The 24116-nt window shown below is 37.0% G+C and overlaps 1 protein-coding gene across 1 annotated transcript; it reads right to left on the bottom strand.

The window, feature by feature from the left end:
* Positions 1-2664: 2664 nt before the first annotated feature.
* On the bottom strand, positions 2665-21605 carry PDCL2 (phosducin like 2; the record flags this gene model as incomplete). Its single annotated transcript, XM_079779429.1, has 5 exons — positions 21491-21605; positions 20822-20912; positions 16038-16181; positions 5726-5934; positions 2665-2822 (listed from the first exon to the last, which is right to left on the bottom strand). The coding sequence occupies exons 1-5, from the start codon at positions 21519-21521 to the stop codon at positions 2665-2667; spliced, it is 633 nt and encodes a 210-aa protein (XP_079635555.1). The 5' UTR covers positions 21522-21605.
* Between the last annotated feature and the right edge of the window lie 2511 nt (positions 21606-24116).

Genomic DNA, 24116 nt, shown 5'->3' with positions numbered 1-24116 from the left:
TCACAGTTTGATTCCTGGTCAGGGCACATGCCCTGGGTTTCAGGCTCAATCCCCAATAGGGGGTGTGCAAGAGGCAGAGATCAATGATTCTCTCTCATCATTGATGTTTCTACCTCTCCCTCTCCTTTCCTCTCTGAAATCAATACAAGCATTTTTTAAAATCTTTTGTTTGTATCCCATCAAATAAAAAATTCATAAAATGGGAAACACAATATTGGAATTAAGTAATGCCTCTGCATTCTAACAAATATGTATGCCCTACTTAAATAAGTATAAATGAGGAAGCATAAGGAAGTAGTACTGACCTGTGTACGCAGGCAGGAGTACTTGCCAGAAGTGTGTGTGTGTGTGTGTGTGTGTGTGTGTGTGTGTGTGTGTGTGTGTTTGTGTGTGTGTGTGTGCACTTTTAAAAATGGCTAGGGCTGGAATTACAGCCAGCCACCTTTAACAGGCTATATTTTTAGGATTTTTACAAATGTTAAAGTTTTCATGAACTGTGATTGTGGATAAAAACTTACTGCCACCTGCTGGATTTGAGTTAAGAGTTAAGAGGGAAATACTATGCATCTTTTTAATTCAGATATCTTAAATACAATTTATTAATATTTGCTCTGTTCATTTTTATTTTAAAAAGAAAATAGATATATACTTACTAGAAAAGGATTAAATTTAGGGGGACTTTCTCCATTTGATTTCAATTGAAGGGGAAAATAATATTCATATTTATATGCATTAGATGGCATTAAAGTTTCATTTTAAGTGTATGATTATATGGCTTTTCCTTTCATTTCCACAATGGTTTTATATTGAATAGAAATGTATCCATTTATTTGTTAAAGAGAACTTCAAGAGTTGGATCAGTATAGGTAATTATTTCTCTTATATAAGTGTGCAGAATGCTGAAATAAAGACCATCACATGCAACTCACAACTTTCCTTCACAACTTTCCTTCCCTTCATCCCAAGCTGTATATTTTCAAGAGCCCTTCTTTGCTATCTTAGAAGGGGTCTTCCTAATTCTTTCCAAAGTTAGACTATTTGGTGTTACCCTACCTGCTGAAATGAATTATAATTTCCTTACTCAAATCTGTATTTAACTTTTCTTCCAGTTCATCATTCTGTGCAGCCTCTGTGATCCCTACACACCCCCAAGAGCAGCAGTGAGCCTTTTCTCGACTCCTTGTTAAACTGTCTCACTTCTCACAAATCTATTTTTGTAATCTAATCATTTCAACTTAGTCTAGATTCTCTCACAACTGTAATCAGAATGATGGGTCATCAAAATAAACAAAGTAAAAAAATAAAATCTGTTATTGAACTACTACATGCTGGATTTACCACACTTTTCTCTAAAAATGGTGTTCATGCCCTGGCCAGTGTTCCTTAGTGATTAGAGCATTGGTCCACACACTGAAGGGTCACATGTTCAATTCCCAGTTAAGGGCATGTACCTGGGTTGCAGGTTCAATCCCTGGCTCTGTTTGGGTCCTGCGCAGAAGGCAACCAATTGATGTGTCTCTCTCACATCAATGTTTCTCTCTCTCTCTCCTCTCTCTCTCTCTCTCTCTCTCTCTCTCTCTCTCTCTCTCTCTCTCTCTCTCTCTCTCTTTCTCTTTCTCTCTCTCTCTCTTCTCCCTTCCTCCTTTCCACTATCTCTAAAAAATCAATGGGAAAAATATCCTCAGGTGAGGATTAACAAAAATAAAAAGTAAAAATAAATAAAAATGGTGTTTATTATTAAAACAAAATAAAACATCCTGCAGACCTTCTGCAGTATCCTAATATTGTATGTTTTCTGTTGATGATTTATTCTGGTATTACTATTAAAACACAGGTAAACTTCACAATATGTTTTTATCACTTCTCCTGATTTAGAAACTTATAGTTCTAATGATTCTATAGTCTATTAATGACAGTATTTATTCATTTTCTAATTTAATAATAGAACTATTAAAACAGTAATAATAAGTGGATGTTTCTTATGTACTTTTTAGAATTGTTTACATTGCATTTTTAAATATATTTTTATTGATTTCAGAGAGGGAGAGGGAGAGATAGAAACATCAATGATAAGAGAGAATCATTGATCAGCTGCCTCCTGCACGCCCCCTACTGGGGATCGAACCCGCAACCCAGGCATGTGCCCTTGACCGGAATCAAACCTGGGACCCTTCAGTCCGCAGGCTGACGCTCTATTCACTGAGCCAAACCGGCTAGGGCTAAATTGCATTTTTATATTGAGTGGTTAATTTTTTTAATAAGTGAGAAATTTCAAAGAAAAAGCATATGGTCACATTTTAAGTATTTACACTCAAGGCCCCTAAATAATAGACTTTAAAATTTATTAATATAAATTAAATGAAATTTCATGGTTCTCTTTCATCATTTTCATTCATAGGACTTGTAATATCATCATTTTTGTCCAAAATGGTTCAGAAAAAGGATAAACCAGAGAAAAATAACTTAAGGATTCAGTATACATTCTGGTTTTGTTAAAGGCAATTTCTGAAATACCTGAAAGTTTTTTAAATGATGTCTAAGCTATAATTCTAACATGAAACTGACAATAAATCTATAAATTTTCTGATCTCTGATTATAAAGGCAGTGACAAATAAAACATTCAGTACATAAACACTTTAAATCTATTTATTAACTATTTCCCTCTATTTGGTATTGTCATCATCACTGTTTGAACTATCATTGTCATCATAAATAGAAGTGTTTCGTATTGAAGATACCATCACATCTATAATGCCTTTTTTGGGGTTTTCTTCCAAATCAGTCTGTATTGCTCCAACTTCTGCTAACTTCCATTCAAGTTCTGTAATAATAACCCATCATTAAATTAGATTAAAATCTTAGAAAAATGAAAAGAATTTCTCATCTATATGAAAAGAGTTGATTCTAATAAAATTAATGTGAAAAGGGTATATTTTTTGCTGCAATATATATATCTTAATTAAAAATGAATTGATACACCATAAATTCTTATTTTGACACTCACCAAAATAGTCACCTGGAAAACCCATTTTTTGTGACAAAGTACAGAAAGCTTGGTCACATTTAAATCACTGAGAACTAGAGAGAAATACTATTGGAAAGGGTATTTTTAGAACTGGATGACAATGAAAGCACTACAATATCAAAATATGCACTGGATAGAGCAAACTTATACTTAAAGGGAGAAATTTTTGTTAAAATTTTTATTTTAAAATGATTAAAAATAAGTTATTTGAAAGTTCAAATCAAGAAGCTAGGAAAAGAACAATAAAGTAAACCCAAGAAAATCAGAAAGAAAACACTCAACAAAAGTAGGAAAACAAATAAGTAGAGGTGACCAACAAAATAAAAAGCTGGTGGCTTGAAAAGACTAATAGACACACCTCACACAAAAATGGTGATAAGGGGGAAAAAAAACAAATAATATCCCACTGTTGGTGGGAGTATAAAATGGTGCAGCTAGTATGGAAAACAGTATGCTGTTGCTCAAAAAATTATAACAGAATTACCATATGACTCAGCAATTCTACTTCCAAGTATATACCCAAAAGAATTGAAAACAGGGACTAAAACTGGTTATTTATACATCATGTTCATAGCAGCAGCATTCTCAACCAAAAGAGAAAAGCAACCCAGTGTCCATCAACAGATAAATGGGTAAGCAAAATATGGTATAAAAATACAATGGAGTATTATGCAGCCTTAAAAAGGAAGGAAATTCTGATACATGCTATAACATGGATGAACATTGAGGACATTATGCTATGTGAAATAAGTTAATCACAAAAGGACAAATACTGTATGATGCACTTATACGAGGTACTGAGAGTAGTCAAATTCAGAGTCAGGAATTAGAATGGTAGTGGCCTGGGGCTAAAAGGAGAGGGGAGTGGGGAGTTATTATTTAATTGGTATAGAGTCTCAGTTATGCAAGATGAAAAGTGTTCTAGAGATGGATAATGGTGAATAATGGTGGTGGTAGCACAATAATGTGAATGCACACAATGCCACTGAATTCTATACTTGAAAATGGTTATATAACTTAATTATTTACAAAATAAAGTCCTGGAGATGTAATGTATATCATGGTAACTGTAGTTAATAATACTGCATTATATATTTTAAAATGTTTAAGATGGTAAATTTCATATTATGTATATTTTATGACAATTTAAAAATATTTTTTAAGTATTTTTATTGATTTCAGAGAGGAAGGGAGAGGAATAAAGAGATAGAAACATCAATGATGAGAGAGAATCATTGATCGGATGCCTCCCGCACGCTCCCTACTGGGGATTGAGCCTGCAACCCGGACATGTGCCCTTGACTGGAATTGAACCAGGGACCCTTCAGTCAGCAGGCTGACACTCTATCCATTGAGTCAAACCAGCCAGGGCTAAAAGTATTTTTAATATACTAGTAAAAAAGCCTGGACCAGGTAACATATTATTCATGATAGTGATTGCCTCTAGGAAGGAAGGGAGGGAATGGTACTAGGAATGGAAATATAGGTAACCTCAACTATATCTGTAAATTTTATTTCAGCAATTTAACAAAATAGCCGAAGCAAACATGAACAAATGTTCACATGGTACTAGGAATGGAAATACAGGTAACCTCAACTATATCTGTAAATTTTTTTTCAGCAATTTAACAAAATAGCTGAAGCGAACATGAACAAATGTTCACATTTGTTATTTTTGGTAATTATATGAATGAGTGTTATATTATTGTTTTTCCTGGTATTTAAAAAAATTTTAAATAAAGGCATGAGGTCCAAGCTGGAAAAAACAGGGTGATAAAACAAAGAGGGCCCTAGAGACTAGGAGAAGGAAAGGGGGTAATTCTGGAACAATTAAAGTATTGGAAGCCTCAATAAGGCCAAAAACAGTTTTAAGGGAACTGAAGAGTGGATAAACTAGCTGTTAAAAACAACTATTCACAATGGCTTTAACACAATGGTAAGAGAAAAAGATTTGTATAATATGAAATTAATGCAGTTCCAAGTAATGACTTGATGAAGGATATGGCCTCAGAACTAAGTCAGGAAGTAAAAATCAGTAAAGAAGTTAGAAATATCAAGTCCTGTGTTATGTACTGTGAAAAAGAAAATAATAGGATATATGGCCCTTGTACTTATTAGGGAGACAAAATTCAAAGGGAATTAACCAACAAAATCAGATAGTATATGGATAAGTGAAAAGTAAGTTGTATAGAGAATATATGCAATAGAAATTCAATAGAGAACAGGAAGACAGATTATTGGTCCAAAATCATATCATGGGATAAATGGAAAACTAGGAGACCCATAAGGGAGTAGGATTTGGAAGCAAGAATAAAGAAGAGGAGGTAATTTGGGGCACAGGGAAAGAGTATGAAACAAAGTATAAAGGAACAAATGAGTGTGTCTGGGGTAGTGGCTGAAGACCAGCCTGGCCGCGCAGAAACTAGAAAGCATTGAGAAATACTGTTAGGAAATTCTCAGGCAGGAGATTCCAAATTTTTAACTTATCTGAGACAAGGAACCAATAAGGACTTAAGGAATTGGGTGTTATGCTACGAGTATTATTGTAGAGAAATTAATCTGGAGGAATACAAGCAGAGACTGGAAGAAAATGAAAGCAGTCTTATGTTTTATGGAAATAAACTTTCATGATATTTGTTCATTTAGTGAAGTTTCACCTCTTTCTTTTTTCAAACAAATTTTAAAAATAATATAATTACCTTCTAGCTTGAGATTTATTCCTCCACATTCTATAATTCCAATGAATTTGCCTTCTATCTGACCGTTTTTATAAACAAAAATTGTTGGTAAACAATTATCATGGTAGTGTTGAATACAGCTATCCACGATGGCTTTAACAAATTTAGTTTCTGGAAACTTTCTTGCTAGAAGACCAAGATGCTGATTAACCAACAAACACATTGGTATGCTAAAAAGAAAAACAGTACATACAATATCTTTAAAAAACAAACTACTCATCTCAGTCTAATAAAATAAGTGAAACATCTCCATAACAACAATATATATTTAGATATTCTTTTAATAAGCCCATATCAGTATTGTCCTCTACTGTTACCTTCAGTCCTCTGATTTTCATTACAAACACCATTATAGCCTGGGAATAAAGCTAGCTACCATGGGGATTTGATGCCTAACTAAGGCTAACCACATCTGACTTAGCATCAGTTTAATCAAGCTAGTTCCTACTTTATATGATACTAGAGGCCCAGTGCACGGATTCATGCACCGGTGGGGTCCCTCAGCCTGGCCTGTGCCCTCTCACAATCTGGGTCCCCTCAGGGGATGTTGGACTGCCGGTTTTGGCCTGATCCCTGCAGGGATGTAGTAGTGCACAAAGCGGCAGGTGGCTGGGGAGGAGCCCGAGCCCGAGCCCAGGCCAGGTGCCGTGCCACTGGCCCCACTGTGCCTGCCGCCGCCCAGCAGTGCTGCCGTGGAGGCGGGAAAGGCTCGTGTCGCCGCAGCTGCACGTGCCAGCTGTGAGCCTGGCATCTGGCACCCGTTAGTCAGCTGTGCTCCCGCTATGGGAGCACACTGACCACCAGGGGGCAGCTCCTGCATTGAGTGTCTGCCCCCTGGTGGTCAGTGCACGTCATAGTGACCGGTCGCCCTGTCGTCCGGTTGCTTAGGCATAGATAGATAGATAGATAGATAGATAGATAGATAGATAGATAGATAGATAGATAAGAGAGAGAAAAAACTGACACTTCTAGGGAACCCATAGCAGTTCAGAGTTGAAACAAAGGAATTCCAACTCTTGTCACCATCACAGGTTTATTTTCACATGAGATTATCAAATCCAAAATTTCTTATCTCCAACTTCCTTGTTTTTCTTGACTCTTAACATCACCCACACTTTTCCTTGACATCCCACTCCATGCCACATTCTGTTCTCCTTAATCCAGAACTATTCCTCATTAGAAATTTAAAATTGATTGGAAGTGTAACCAAATCCTGTGATTTTTCCTGCTTTATCACTTTTTTCCCTTTACCTCCATTTATCCCTTTTCTCCCAGTCTATCAGTCACTCACAGCTTTATTAAAATGTTTCAAAGCTAGTCCTCTATTCATCCCATACTTCTTGCATTTCCTATGGGACTTTTCTCTATTATTCTGCTTCCCTCCTTTCTCAATCTTTCCTTCTCCACTTTTCATAAACACATTCAAGTCAGTAAATTTTTTAAAATTCCCTTATAACTCTCTGTCAGTAAATTTTTTAAAATTCCCTTATAACTCCCCTTCTAGTAACTACTTTCTCTCCTTCTGTTCACAGCCCAGATGAAAAAGAAAATAAAAATCTCTATGTTCTGTTCACTTCCATTCTTGAAAGGCCTCTTATTTTGGCTCCTGTGAAACTACTTTCTATTGATTTCCTTTTTACTTCTTTGACTACCTTCTCCTATCTATGCCTCAAACATGTATGTTTCTTGGGATTGTGTTCTGAACCCTCTTATCAGTTAAGACACATTCTCTGGGCAATCTTATCCAATTTGATATAAACAGTTAATGAACTTCATTTCCCCTCCTCTCTTAACAACTAAAACAAAAATCTCATCTTTCGTCTCTATTTTCTTTTAATAAACCTAAATTTGCTAGAAGTGTAGTTTTCCTTTTTGTCTTTGTACTCATTTTCCCATCATTCATATGGAGTATATTTGAAATAGTGTATGAGAAAAAGATTAGTGTGAACTGTGTTGATCAGGGAAAGCTCCTTTGAACGGACAAAATTAGTTTTTTCTTTTGGACTGCCTTTGCATGTCTTTTCAAAATATATTTTTTTAAAAAATATTCAACGTTTAATTGGTCTCTTTCATGATACCATAGAAGCATCCTATTTCCCTTTAGTATTTTCAACTCCTAAAACCTGTCACACCCATAGTCTAAGCTCACTTACTGAGTGACTCATGCCAGGGCATGCTGCATGCTCCAGGCAAATGAAAATTCTTTTAGACTTTTGTGTGCTTTTCCTGTTTGTGGGACAAGAAAAATCATTGTAGTTCTTGTGAAAATCAAATGCATGCTTTAGGAAACTTGATAAAAGTTACTAAGAAAAAAATGATGGTTAGATGTGGGCCAGACAAATGTAAATGATCAGAGAAAAATACAGATTTCTGCAAATTGCTTTACATGCATTTGAGTTCTTGCTCCCTTTAAACAAACCCTGATAATGGAAATCAATGAAAATGCAGTAAGTTCTAATCAACATCTGGGAGAGGAATTTTATATATTATTCTCAATATATTTTTACTAAACTTGTTTCACAAATTTCAACAAAGTGGGTACAGAAAAAAATGTATGTCAACATTATAAAGGCAATATATGACAAGCCCACAGCTAACATCCTACTCAATGGTGAAAAGCTGAAAGCCTCTCCTGTAAGATCAGGAATAAGACAAGGATGCCCACTCTCACCACTTTTTTTTTTTTAATATATTTCTTTATTGATTTCAGAGAGGAAGGGAGAAGGAGAGATAGAAACATCAATGATGAGAGAGAATCACCGATCGGATGCCTCCTGCACACCTCCTACTGGGGATTAGGCCCTCAACACAGGCATGTGCCCTTGGCCGGAATCGAACCCGGGACCCTTCAGTCCGCAGGCCGATGCTCTATCCACTGAGCCAAGCCGGCTAGGGCCACTCTCACCACTTCTAATCACTGGAGTATTAGAAGTCCTAACCAGAGCAACTAGGCAAGAAAAAGAAATAGAAGTGTCACTACTTGCAGGTGATATGATATTATATGTAGAAAACCCAAAAGACTCCATCAAAAAACTATTAGAACTAAAAAAGAAATTCAGTAAAGTTGAAGGATACAAAATCAATATATAAAAATATGTTGCATTTCTATACACTAACAAACTATCAGAAAGATAAAGAAAACAATCCCTTATACAATTGTATTAAAAAATACCTAGAAATAAGTTTAACCAATGAGGAGAAAGACCTATATATTGAAAACTACATTAATGAAGGAAATTGAAGAAAAAAGCAAATAAATGGAAAGATATTCCATGCTAATGGATTGGAAAAATCAATTTTGTTAAAATGTCCATGCTACCCAATGCAATATACAGATTCAGTGCAATCCCTATCAAAATTCCAATGACATTTTTTCAAAGAAATAGAACAAATAATCCTAAAATTTGTATAGAACCACAAAAAATACCTGAATAGCCAAAGCAATCTTGAGAAAGAACAAAGCAAGAGGCATCACACTCCCTGATTTAAAACTATACCACAGAGCTATAGTAATTAAAATAATGTGGTATTGGCATAAAAACAGACACAGTGGAACAGAATAGAGAGCCCAGAATTAAACCCATACATATATGGTCTATTATTTTATGACAAAAGAGCCAGCCAAGAACATACAATGGGGAAAGGACAATCTGTTCAATAAAAAGTGCTGGGGAAACTGGACAGCCATATGCAAAAGAATGACATTTGACCACTATCTTAAACCTTAGACAAAAATTAACTCAAAATGGATTAAAGACTTGAACATAGGACCTGAAACCATAGAACTCCTAGAGGAAAACATAGGCAGTAAGCTCTTTGACATAGGTCCTGGCAATTAATTTTTTTAACCTGAAACCAGAAGCAAAAGCAACAAAAACACAAATAAATAAATGGGACTACATTCTACTAAAAAGCAAAGCAAAAGGACCATCAACAAAATGAAAAGTCAATCAACTGAATAGGAGAAAATATTTGTAATTCATATATCTGATAAGGGGCTAATATACAAAATATATATATATATATATATATATATATATATATATATATATATATATATATATATATCTCATACAATTCAAGAGCAAAAAACAACAACAATCAAATAAAAAATGGGTCAAAGATCTAAATAGATATTTTCCCAAAGACGACATACAGATGGCCAACAAGCACATGAAAAGATGTTCGACATCATTAGTTATCAGGGAAATGCAAATCAAAACCACAATGAGTAATCACTTCACACCTGCTAGACTGTTATAAAAATGACAAGAAATAACAAGTGTTGCCAAGGATGTGGAGAAAAGAAAACCATGTTTGTGGGAATGTAATTTGATGCAGTCACTATGGAAAACAGTATGGAGGTTCTTCATAAATTAGAAATAGAACTACCATATGATTCAGCAATTCCACTTCTGGGTTTTTTTGTTTGTTTGTTTTTAAAATATATTTTATTGATTTTTTACAGAGAGGAAGAGAGAGGGATAGAGAGTTAGAAACATCGATGAGAGAGAAACATCAATCAGCTGCCTCTTGCACACCCCCTACTGGGGACGTGCCCGCAACCAAGGCACATGCCCTTGACCGGAATCGAACCCGGGACCCTTGAGTCCGCAGGCCGACGCTCTATCCACTGAGCCAAACCGGTTTCGGCCACTTCTGGGTTTTTAACTAGAGAAAATGAAAACACTAGTTTTTTTTAAAAAAATGTACCCCTATGTTCATTGAAGTATTATTTACAATAGCCAAGATACAGAAACAACCTAAGTGTCCATCAGTTCATGAACGGATAAAGAAACTGTGGTATATATAGTATATGCAATGTAATACTAGTCAGCCATAAAAAAAGAATGAAATATTTCCATTTGCAACAACATGGACAAACCTTGAAGGCTTTATGCTATACGAAAGACAGACAAGTACCTTAAGATCTCTCTTAAATGTGGAATCTAAAAACAAAACAACAAAAAGCAGCTCATAGCCTGGCCGTCATGGCTCAGAAGTTCAGCATGGACCTAGGAACCAGGAGGTCAGGGTCCGGTTCCCGGTCAAGGGCACATGCCTGGGTTGCAGGCTGGATCCCCAGTGTGGGGTGTGCAGGAGGCAGCCGATCCGGGATGCCTTCTCCTCATGGATGTTTCTCTCTCTCTCTCCCTTCCTCTTGAAATCAATAAAAACATACATTAAAAAAAAAAAAAAAAGCAGCTCACAGATACAAAAAACATATTGGTAGTTGCCAGAATGGAGGATGGAGGTTGGGAGAAATGGGTGGAGGTCAAAAGGTTAAAAAATAGGTCAAAGCAGAGAATTACACACACACACACAAAATCTTTATCTTCATCTGACATATACAAACATACATTCATTGACTAATCTTTATACTGGCCCATGGGCTGCTCATTGGAGTCCCCCTTAGCTTTTCTCATCTAAACTACACCATAATGCATTGTCTTCTGTATTTTCTTAAGTCTTGCACCCAGGCCAAAAATCTCCCTTTCTTCTACAACATCTAATTTTGATTAGATTGATTCTCCCTTCTTATCTCATACCTAGCCTCTCCTCTCTCCACTGCCTCACTCCTTTTCTTTCTTATCTGAGCTATGCCAGATTGCCCTGAATGGTCTGTTTCCAGGCGTGGTTCTCCAAATTCATCCTTGACCCTGCTGACAAAGGGAGCTCAGTATGAAAATTTCATCGTGTAACAACTGCCCTTCCCTGAAGCTTAAAATCCTTCAACAGCTCTCACTGCCTTCATGATAAAGTCTGGGCTCCTCAAGGTTCTCCATGTTCTGGATTCTGCCTCTCTCTCCAGCATTATTCTCGGCCCGCTATCCTATTACTTAAAGCACTCCAAAGCAAGATGATGTCTCTTATTTATGTACCTTTGTTCAAGCTGTACACTCCACCTAAAATACCCAATTCAGCCTGTCTACTTCCTCCAACTCTGTAAACTTGGGGGATCTTTTCTCATTTGTGGAGGACAGCACCAGGGTAGAACTTAACTATTCCCTCTTCAGTGCCCTCACTCTACTCTATAGAATTTAACCAAAGCACACAAAAGACTTTATTACCACATTTAATTGTCTCTTCTCTAGTGTACTGAAATTTCTTTAACGGCAGAGATAGATGTCTTATATATACCTTTGCATCTCCAACACCTACAAAATCTTCAGAAATGCCCTTAAAATAATTGATGTTATATATCAATTTAGGAGCAAGAAGCTAACAAGTTAAATGACTATATGTTTCGTTTATACTTCAGAATTCTTTTGATAATTATAACCTGCTACAAATGTAGACAATGCTTTATTTTAGTGAGTGGCCTACTAAAAGTAACTTTAGAAATACATGTACTGCCTAACTTAAATATTAATTTTCCAAACAAAACAATGCCATAAATTGACTTTATAAGTTTCAGTTTTCCTCAAATAGGTGAACTTAATCCACTAATATCAAATTTAGATTATTTTTCTCATTACTATCAGAAGGAGAGCTGAGTCAGTGGTATAGTAAACACTTATGAAGTGAGTGGTGTGAATGGCAGAAGGCAGGTGGGTACTGGTTGTGGCAGTGAAGAGTATGGAATTAAGAGAGTATGGCATAACAGACTGTGGTGCAAGGAGAAAGTAGCTCCTTGAAGACAGTTATGACAGCAAGTGGTAGGGGAACAAATGTGGATTTGGGGTTTGGAGGCCAGAATTAAACTCCATGAGAATTATAAAATACTAGCGTTCCCGTTGCAGGAAAAATCCTGCAATAGGGTTTCCTGCTGCACTCTACCCTGCCCTGCCTGCTCTCCTCCCTTGTCCCCCGCCCCGAGTTCTCCGCCAGCCCCCCTGCTTTTTTAACTTCTCCGCCAGCCCGCTCTCCTTCCTTCTCCCCCAGCCCCGCCTCCGCTCCTCCCTTCCCCCCCGGCCCGCCTTCTCTGCCAGCCCGCCTGCTTTTCCCTTCTCCCCCGGCCCCGCCTCCGCTCCTCCCTTCTCCCCCGGCCCCGCCTCCACTCCTCCCTTCTCCCCCGGCCCCGCCCCTTCTCCCCCGGCCCCACCTGCTCAACTTCCTTCTCCCCCGGCCCCGCCTCCGCTCCTCCCTTCTCCTCCCCCCGGCTTGCTTGCTTCTCTGCAGCTTTGCTCCCTTCTGCAGCTCTTGGCTTCTTTCGACGCTGTCTTGATATGCAAATTAGCCGCCATCTTTGTTGGGGTAATTTGCATATTCGTCCTGATTGGTTGGTGGGCGTGGGTTGGCTGGTGGGCGTGGGTTGGCTGGTGGGCGTGGCTTGGGCATAGCGAAGGTGCAGTCAATTTGCATATTTGTCTATTATTAGATAGGATTAAGGAGACCTCTAACATCAGAAAACAAGAGCATAGCCCTAACTGGTTTGGCTCAGTGGATAGAGCGTCAGCCTGTGTACTGAAGGGTCCCAGGTTCGATTCCGGTCAAGGGCATGTACCTTGGTTGCGGGCACATCCCCAGTAGGAGGTGTGCAGGAGGCAGCTGATTGATGTTTCTCTCTCATCGATGTTTCTAACTCTATCTCTCTCCCTTCCTCTCTGTAAAAAAATCAATAAAATATACTTTAAAAAAAAAAGAAAGAAAACAAGAGCATAGTTATTGTATGCGAGATTCAAAATATGCAGTTAGGTATAAGAATAATATAGACGTTTCTTCTCCTACCCTGCCAAAATCATAATTTGGACACAGATGTAAGATTTAACAAAATCAGAAGCAAAGCTAATTTTAAGCTGAGCCACTAGGATCACAGGCCCAGGGTTAGTTAGATGCCTCTAAGGTACTCTATGTAGGCTGAGTCTTCACTTGGATAAAGAATGGGCCCAGTTCTAGAAATTAAGTGGCAAAAAAGTATTAAAATTATAAAACTTAGGAACCTAGTTAAAAAACAAACTCTTACCCTCCTATAGTTACAAAAGGCAGCTAGAAATACAATCTTAATAGTTACACTTCATTTTATAATATTAAATTATAACTATTATAAAAAATATTATGCCCTAGCTGGTTTGGCTCAGTGGATAAAGCATGGGCCTGTGGACTGAAGGGTCCCAGGCTCAATTCCAGTCAAGGGCAAATTCCCCGGGTTGCGGGCTCAATTCCCAGTTGGGGGCCTGCAGGAGGCAGCTGATCAATGATTCTCTCTCATCATTGATGTTTCTATCTCTCTCTCCCTCTCTCTTCCTCTCTGAAATCAATAAAAATATATTTTAAAAGAATATTATATTATATAAGTAAATATTATAACTAGACTTTATAAAGAATATTTGTAACACAGATAAATCTTTTCCATTTTACAAATTTGATTATAGATTAACTAGAGGCCTGGTGCAGGAAATTTGTGCACTTGGGAGGGGGGGGGTCCCTCAGCCCAGACTGCGCCCTCTCGCAGTCCGGGAGCCCTCAGGGGATGTCCTACTGATGGCAGTCGGACATCCTTAGCACTGCCAAGGAAGCGGGAGAGGCTCCCACCACCGCCGATGCGCGCGCCAGCCATGAGCCTGCCTTCCGGCTGAGTGACACTCCCCCTGTGGGAGCACACTGACCACTAGGGGGCAGCTCCTGCGTTGCACATCTGTCCCCTGTTGGTCAGTGCATGTCATAGCAACTGGTTGAGCGGCCTTACCATATCATTAGCATATTTCGCTTTGATTTTGTTGAATGGATGACTGAACGACTGGGCACTTAGCATATTAGACTTTTATTATACAGGATTTTCTTATGTTTTATACTGACACATGAATGCATTTTCTTAATGTCAAGAAAACTAATATTTTATGTAACTTTATTAGATTGCCCAAAAGAACCTTCTGAGCTCACAAATATTTGAAATATTATAAAAATGCATCCTTACACTTTAAGTCCATCAAAGCACATGGCAGTTTAAAAACCTGACACTAAAACTCATTCAACCTCTTCTATGAGTTTTTTAAAATTATTGGTCAAAACCAGTAATTTATCTAGAAATAACCATTAAAGTAATTTTATAGCAGGGTATGGTAATTCAGAACCAACATCTATTCTGCTTATCATAATGGATCTCAGGAGAAACATTCGGTGTACCAGTTCAGTATATAACACTTATGACACACAAATCTTAGTACTGTAAATGTTGTTTCATTTGTGAAGACCACACATCAGCAAATCTCCAAATTGGGTTAGCCAGATAAGTGGAATAGGATAAATGGGAAATGATTATTTTAAAACTATTAAAAAATTATTTACCAAGCATTTTAGTTACAGTAAAATTAATGTTTTCTTTTATGGGGTATGATTCCTATCACAAATTGTCTGAGGAGCTGGTGAGCTGGTAAACAGCAGGGCTCTAATTTGCTCTGTATAGAATTTCTCTGAGGACCTGAAAAAAAGATGTTTTTTATTCAGAGAATGAAATAAGGACAACAAGGGCCTCCGTTCCTGGATCGGGTTAGAGCCCAAGCAGAGGGCTTGGGACCTAACACTAGAGGTGCTGTTTCTATGAGAGATTTGTGAAGCTGGGAGATTGTAGCTCCTCTTTGGCACAGACTTGGGGAAAGTCCACTCTTCCCAATTATCATTATACCAGGCTGATGAGACAGGGGGTCATATGGATTATACTTAGTACAACTAGGTACTCTAAAATTAACTGGGGGGAATAGGGACACGCAAGATAATTGTTCTGTTAAAAGAGATGAGATATATGATATATTCAAATGCACTGCCTGAGCCTTGATTGGATTCAATTAAAAATATATGTATTTATAAAAGACATTTTGAAATCAGTTGGGAGAATTTGAGTAAGGGCTGGGTATTAGATGCTATTAGAAATTATTGTTAATTTTGCTAGGTGAGAAAATGGTATTGTGGTTATACAGAAAAATGCCCTTATATTTTGAAAATGCATGCTAAAGTACTTAAAAGTGTCATGGTATGTGTAACTTACTTTTAAATCATTCTGTAAATACACACAAATGATACAAATATGGCAAAATGTTAACTGTTGAATCTACCTGGCCAGTATTTAGGGAGCTTATATCTATTCTATATGTTTAAATTTTTCCATAAAGTTTTATTTAAATTAACTGCTAAAGAATGCTTATTTTTTCTAAAAAGTATGACAAGTTCACCTAATTTAATCCCTACAGCCAATGACTCTATACATATATGTATGTGTATATACATGTATGTCCTTTTGTGAGTAGTCTTTGTTATATGCTTTATAAACCCTTAAAACCAGAGATATGTATCTTAAAACATTAGTATATTAATATTTTACAAAAAAGGTAATTACCTTGACCTGTATAGATGAATTATAACCCATACATCTTTGTCTGCATTTGTGACTTCATTCACATATTGATTTCCAGAAATTTCTATTAACTCCCCAAATTTTTGTTTTTTCTTAAGAGCTTTCCATTCCTGTAACCGCTTTTCTCTAATTAAAAAAATAAAATTACATAACAAAATTGTTATATTCTTAAGGTCATTCCCATCTATAGTAACAATTTAGGGTAATGAATGTAATACTAGTACATATCAAACACTTTAAAAATTACAGAATAACTATTAATGGTGTTATAATGCCAATTTATCTGTTTATATGGAAATCTGTGTTGTCATTGGTATTGCAAGTAAGAAGTTAGCTACTGACTTCTAAATTTATTTTTATTTAAGACTAGGTCTTAATCATAGCTATAGGGAGTTTATTTAGACACTGAACCAACAAATTCTCCTATACAGGTTAAATACTTGTATATAATAATCATAACAATGGCTAACATTTATGGAGTGCTTATTATGTTGCCAGGCACTATTTTAAGTGCATTAAATTAACTTATCCTTGCAAAAAACTGTGTAAAGTTAATATTATTATTATCCCCATCTATGTGCTCTCAACTATCATGCTAAACTGACCTTCAGTCTAAAGCCTTTGTGAATATGTATAATTACTTGTTATAAAATTTATTGCAGGTAGAGAAGTGATAAAGAATGATGAGTTTGAACTCTACGGTGAGACTAGGCTGGGTTTAAATACCAGTTCCTAGTTACTAGCAGCAAGAATTTGGGCAAGTTATTTGATTTCTCTAAGCTTCTGTATGAGAATAATACTAATATCTACTTGCATGGGGTTGTTGGGAATTGGATGAAATAATACAGGTAAATGTCTTAGGATGGTGCCTAGCACAGAGTGAGTATTCCATGTTACCTAGTTATTCATCCATAGGGAGCCTTAAAGCTTTCTTAATCAATTCTCAAAATTTACATACTCTGATTCAGTTGTTGAATGCTTGGATTCATGAAGCAGATCTAAATGTTTTCTGATGCATGTGCAAATGTCTTAAAAGTTACCGATTCTATATCCCTAAGTTATCTTGGGGATACTTTCTTCCCTTCTTTCTGTGTATTAACTATATTTTCTGTATTCTCACCTTGCCGATCCTGGACAGACTGCCCCTCCCAGGTCTAGCTAATTCCGAAAGATAGCAACCTCCTGCTGGAGAGCAAATTCCTCAAATGCAAACCAACCAGTCCAGAGCCCAGTCCCTCAATCCACCTCTTTTATTAAACTGAGCCACTACCCCTCTACCCTAATGATCCCTGGGCCAGATACCAGACAACTAGAGACAGCACTGTAGCCCACAGCCTGCCAAAATTATTCCAACTAGCCAATCCTAAATCTGCTTACCCTGCTTCGCTCGTCTTTCCCACGGAAACCACAGGGAAGGCTGGTGCCCATGGTATCCCTCCACTCCTGCCTCTCAGCCAACGCCAGTGCTTCCCCGTGTCCCTGTATTGCGGTGCCTGCCCCCTGCTCTCGAGAACTCTGAGTAAAAAACTCTCTTCAATGGCAATTATCTCCTGATCTGTTGGCGTCACTCTACATGAATAGATACAAAATCCTGGGTATATTTTAAAACCCTCTGTCCTTATTTTACTAATTAGAAACATGTTAGGTGAAACCACTCTACAAAACAATCCAAGCAAAATGAAGCCTAGAGGAGAATGCCAAGAATAACGACCCACATGGAGGGAGGGTCCCTCTCACAATTTTCAAACTGAAGTCCTTCCATTTCCCCTCTACTGACCCAGACATTCAGAATTTAGTTACTCCAAAGATCTTTTGGGAGCTGATTCTTGTTGGCACTGAGTATTTAATATCAAATTCCTCAATTTGATCTCACTGGCTTAGTATCTTTCAAAAATTTCAAAAAGTTTGAGTTCCCTACTTAATGGTGCAACTATCAACTATATCTCTTCCTCCTCCCCTCTTCCACCTCTCTTCCTCATTGTTCTTTGTTATTTCAATGGGATTAGGCAGGGAGAGACAGAAAGACCTGGGTTAGCTTTGCCATCAGGAAGTGATTTAGTGCTCAGTAGCCGGCATTTTACACCCACAACACATCAGATGGGACTCAGCTGAAGAAAGTCCTAGCTGTTTTAAGCAGCAAGAAGCTTAATCTGTGAAATTAAGTTATTTACAAACTCAGTGGAAAGGAGGAGGCTCTAAACTGGGCTATCAAAATGACTCCCTGAGCAACATTGCAAAATTGGTCTGCCAAGGGAACAGGTTTCTCTGCTGCAATCCAGAAACTTGGGAAATTTGGAACTACTGTTCCAATTGTGCCCTAGAATCCAATTCCTCTGGGGATCAGAAAACTGCTGTAACAACTGTTCTTTCTAGGAACCTATTTCCTTAGCAGTTACTGAGAGAAAATCACAAAAGACACATCTGACAAAGGACTGTTATCCTTACTGTAGGAAAACTCAAAAACGCAACAATAAGAAAACAATCTGAAAATGAAAATGGGCCAAAGGCCTAATAGACACTTCACCAAAGAAGATATAGAGATGACAAACAAGCCTATGAAAGGGTGCTCCACAGCTATGCCTTAGGAAACTGCAAATAAATCAAGAAACCACTACACATCTTAAGAGAATGGCCAAAATCTGGAACACGGACACCCCCGAATGCCAGAGAGGATGTGAAGCAGGGGGAACTTTCATTCACTGGTGGGAGGAATGCAACACGGTACAGCTTTTGGAAGACAGACTGAATGGGCCGCACTTTCCCGTTTCTTTGTGATTCTTTTGTTGAAACTGAACATTTGATTCATATAATGTTATAACTCTGGAAATCAGATTCTCCTCCTTTCCCATGGTTTGTTTTATTATTATTGTAAGGTGTCTCTAGCCAGGGATCAGCCTGAGATGAAACCATAACGTCTTCTGTGAGCCTTCATCTTTTCCAAGGCATTTAAATTCCCCCATGTATATGGTTGTTTTTTAATGTCCATAAAAAATAGAGGTGGCTCCCTTAAATGCTCTGGAATCCCCCTGAGCCAATGGGATTGACACAACGATACCCATACTCTGTGCCTGTATCTCTGCATTCAGAAGCAGCACTCCACAAGCAGAACACAAAGTCCTTATTGCCCACCCTGCTCCAGCAAGCTTTACCAGAAATCAAGGTTGCTGTCCAAACAGGTGCCTGCCATGGAACTGGAGAGTGAGAGATGGATAGCTATTACCAACTAAGGACTGAAATCAGCCACTACCAACTGCAATTTACCAGCCAAGTTTTATCCTGGAAGCTGCACGTGTCCAAATAGATTCCAGAGTTCCAAAGCTGTCACTTCAGACATTTTCAGCCAATGCAATTGTTGTCTAGGTAAAGAGCTGGATTTCTGGAGTTTTCTATTTGGCCATCTTTCCTGACATTAACTTGGTCAGTTTTTTGAAAGTTCCTCCAATTTTGGTTTCTGATGTATTCTTATTAGATTGAGATGATTAATTATTTAAAAGTACACCGCAGAGGTGCTGTGTCATCTTCAGCACATCATATCGAGTTACTTAATGTCAACATGTATTATTGGTAATTTTAACCTTGATCATTTCCCTAAGATGGAGTCTGCCAAAACTCTACATTATAAACTTACTATTTCCTTATAGTTATAATATTTGGAGGGAGAGATACTTTGAGATTATGCAAATACCATGCTTCTACTTAAAACTTCATCCACTCGTTTTAGCATCTATCAGCAGATCTTGCCCATCAAGAATTATTGCTATGGTGATCTGATGGTGATTTTTCTATTTTCCTCATTCCATATACACTTATTAATTGGAATTCTTTAGTGAGGGAGAAGTGTTATTTCTTTTGAATTTGTTCATGTATTCAGGTAATTACTTATATCACTATGAACTAATGGATATTTATTTCATTGTTTATTTTATAATCTAATATTATATCTTTTTGTTGCAACTCTGGTCATTGAGAGATCTTTTGGTTTGGCTTCTATGCCTTAAACGTTTTCTTTAGCACTTCTTTACTTGCTGGCACAATAAGATACTCAAGGCTTATATTGCACTTTCGCAACTCACATCGTGGAATAAAGCAGTTTTCCAAGGAACACTAGTTCAATTTTTATGAGTGCCAGGTATGCTCATTGTGACTTGACACTGCTGCTTCTAACACAATTTACTGTGTTTTTGTTGTTGTTTGTTTGTTTTTTAATGTTAAAACAACATTGCATTCCTAGGACTACTTGTCCAAAGTTCATTATTCTATTTTAAAAATGGATAGACTTAATTTGCAAATATTTTGTTTAAATTTTTGTGCCTGCATTCATAAGTGATATCTTCCTCTGGCATAACATTTTAATAATCTTGTCTGTTTTTAGTATCAAGATAAGTTGGGAAATGTATGCACCTACTCTAATTTCTGAGAGAATTCATGACTGGCAATTAATTATTAAATTATAGAAATCATTGACAGACATCATGATAGAAGGAACATCATAGCCCTCTATTTATTGGCTGCTTATTGATATTTTCCACTTTACTCATATATCATTTGATGAAGTCCTATGGTACATTATTGGATAGTTTTTAATTTAAGCAAAAGCAAAAGAACTTCAGGAAAAATTCTACTTTATATAAGTTAGTTTTAAAATCTTAAAAATTAGTTTTATTATTTTTTAATCTATTCTGTAGACAAAATAGGGCTTTATCTTAGTTTCATTTCTACAATTCTTCATTCCAAAACTCATAAATTACCCCAATGAATCACTGTACCTATATGTTTCAATAGCTTTCATATCTTCATCATCAAATTCATCTTCAGCCTCCTTCAACTGTGCAAGAGTCATCTTTTCATATGGTTTAACTAAAAGAATATAAATTGTAGGCAGTTGAGTTGTTTAAATATTAATTTTACTTTATAGTCACATATCTAGAAAAAAGATATATTAGATAAATTAAGATCAAGACTGTCTTTAAAGTTGCAGTGTTTGCAATATACAAAGCTATTTTGTGGTTGATTGCTTTAGTTTTGTTTAAATATTATTACTCCCTCAGAGTCACAGAACTACCAGGCTACATTTAAAAGTAGGTGTAAAAATAAATTAGACCTCAGAAATTTAGATTTCCCCATGTTCCAGGAAATCTTGAAAAGTAATATATACTACATAGAATGATCAAAATATAAGGTAATCACAAGTTAAAAAATATGGTGGAGAGAAAAAAAAAAGCTCACTAGGTTAGATACTAGGACATTTCAGCTCTGTTATTAACTAGCATGTGAATTTTTAACATGTGAATTAGGAATTTTAGGTATCTCAAAACTATGGTGGGACATATTAAATGATTTCTAATGTCCTCTCTCCCTTGAAGTTCACGAAATACACTATCACTAACATAACTGTATTACCCCCTTCATCCAGCCCACCAAATGCACAACTATACCCATTGCTTCTTTCTGTAAACGTAAAACCATTTCTTCAATTTCATCTTTTGGCTCTTCTTTTGGAGGAAGAATGCCAAAATCTCTTAAAATTTCATTCCATTCTGTATCTTCATTTGGATCCTATGTAAAAATAGAAAATCTATTAACATAGTTGTGTATTTTATTATCTGTAAAATTGATATGTAGCATTTCCAACTATGCAATAAACTCTACAGGTAAACATATAACTAGTTTCAAAGAATAAAACAAAGCAGCCTACTTTTTCCCATTTCCCAGAACTAATGGAACTACATACTTTGATTAAACAGGATACATTCTCTACCCTCAAAATTACACTGAGGTATTCAATAAAAACAAACAAGCAACAATTTAGAACACATCTGAAATATTAATGAAGTAAACTCAAAAAGTGAAGGAATATTCTCTGGTGAATACAGCACCATGAACAATTCACACCACAATTTCTTCCTATGAAAGTTAGCCTTTTTTTCTTTATTATTTAGGATTTGATTTTTTTCCCTGCTTTTCCAGAAGTTGTCAATCATATATTAACTATTGTTTCTCTAGTTTGCCATCCATTTTTTTCCCCTGATATTTCCAAAAGAAGGGAGTGAATACTGTGGCAAACAAAGTATAAGATCACCTGAATGAGTTCCACCTTCTGCTATTCACATCCCTGAATAATCTCCTCTCCTTGATGATGGGTGGGAACTGTGCCATGCTGTTAACCAATAGAATATGGCAAAAATGAAGGAATGCCATTTCTGTGATTGAATTCCAGAGATTGTAACTTCTACCTTGCCAGCACTCTCTATCACTTGCTGGCTTTGATGAAGCAATTTGCCATTGCTGAACACTACTGTGGGTTTTATAAACACTGTCCCACAAGCCCACCCCTCCTTCCTTCCCACGGGGTCAGAAATAGGACACTGAAGCTGCCCGTGCTGCGCCATGAACAGGGACATGGGCTGGACTGATTGGAAATATTTAAGAGAAACTGGCTGGCTAAGGTTTAGATTACCATAAGAGTGCCTGTCAGGAGGGAGTATATGGTGCTTTGAGGAATAGTAGCAATAAGAAATCAAAGAGCATAAGGGATTGCCATGGCAATGTGGTTTTGGCTAGGCATGTTGGAGCAGAAGTCAGATTAATGAAGTTTGTGGTATTCATTTTTTAAAAAGAGGGTATTTAACATGGAAAGGGTGGAGAACTGAGGACTCAATAGTTTGACTTTGGAAATTTGTTTTTGCTTCCACTGACCCTACCTGGCAAAAAGGGCTCTCTCTAGCATTGAATTGATGGAAGAAATGAAACTCATGCTTTGCATCCGTACAATCTGAAAATATTTCCAAAGTATAGGAACAGGCTGGCTCCACACTACCACAGAAAGCTTGTACTAAAGTGGCAGTGGTGCCCTAGCTGGTTTGGCTCAGTGGATAGAGCGTCGGCCTGCAGACTGAAGGGTCCCAGGTTCGATTCTGGCCAAGGGACACATGCCCGGTTTGTAGGCTCGATCCCCAGTAGGGGGCGTGCAGGAGGCAGCCGATCAATGATTCTCTCTCATCATTGATGTTTCTTTCTCTCTATCCCTCTCCCTTCCTCTCTGAAATCAATAAAGAAATATTTAAAATAATAATAGTAATAATAATAATAATAATAATAATAATAATAAAGTGGCAGTGGTACCTACTACTTATAATGGTTCCTGTGGACCTGTGTCCTTGTATAGGATTTTAGTTCCTCAACAAAGAATTACAGCAGTGTACTCTGAAGACCATCAAGTAGATCTGAGAGGACTGCAGCACCCTCTGAGTATGTAGTCTTAGGGAGATAGGCTCCTCTATGCTGAAACAGGCCAGTAGTTGATTGGGATGTAAACTGCACACTCAAAACTGAGCTGCAGTGAGAGGAAATCTATTGCCAAGCTCCCAGATATTGTTCTCATCAGAAAAAAAATCCTCCTGAACCATATCTTTCTATTTCTTACAGGGAATTCAGCTCCATTATAATCTTATGTGACCACCATCATTTATGCAGTCCATTGTTGACCCAAAAGGTCATTTTGTAGCGCATGTCTATATCTGTCCTTTTGTTACTAGCTTATTTCACTTCACATAATTTTTTCAAAGATCATCCATGTTGAAGCATGTATCAAAATTTCCTTCTGTTCTAGGGCTGAATAATATTCCATTGCGTATTCACACCATAGGTTGTTTTTCTAGTCATCCAATGATGGACATTTGGGCTATTCCCACCTGGCTAATGTGAATAATGCTGCTATGAACATATGTGTAAAATATCTTTTTGAGTTCCTGCTTTCAGTTCTTTTGAGAGTATACCTAGGAGTGGGATTGCTGGTTCATATAATAATACTATGTATAATTTTTAAAGGGATGACTGTTTTCCATAGCAGTTACACCGTTTTACAATCCTACCAGCAATGCACAAGGGTTCCAATTCCTCCATATTTTCATCAACACTTGTCATTTTCTGTTTTCAATAATAGTTTTTCGAATGGGTGTGGCTTCTCGTTGTGGTTTTTATTTACATTTCTATAATGATTAATGATATTGAGCATCTTTTTATGTGTATATTAGCCATTGTATATCTTCTTTGGAGAGAGGT

The sequence above is a fragment of the Cnephaeus nilssonii genome (assembly GCF_951640355.1).
Source record: "Cnephaeus nilssonii genome assembly, chromosome: 1".
In the NCBI taxonomy this organism is placed as follows: Eukaryota; Metazoa; Chordata; class Mammalia; order Chiroptera; family Vespertilionidae; genus Cnephaeus; species Cnephaeus nilssonii.
Note: the sequence above shows the minus strand (reverse complement) of the source record. Positions and strands in the feature narration are given on the sequence as shown.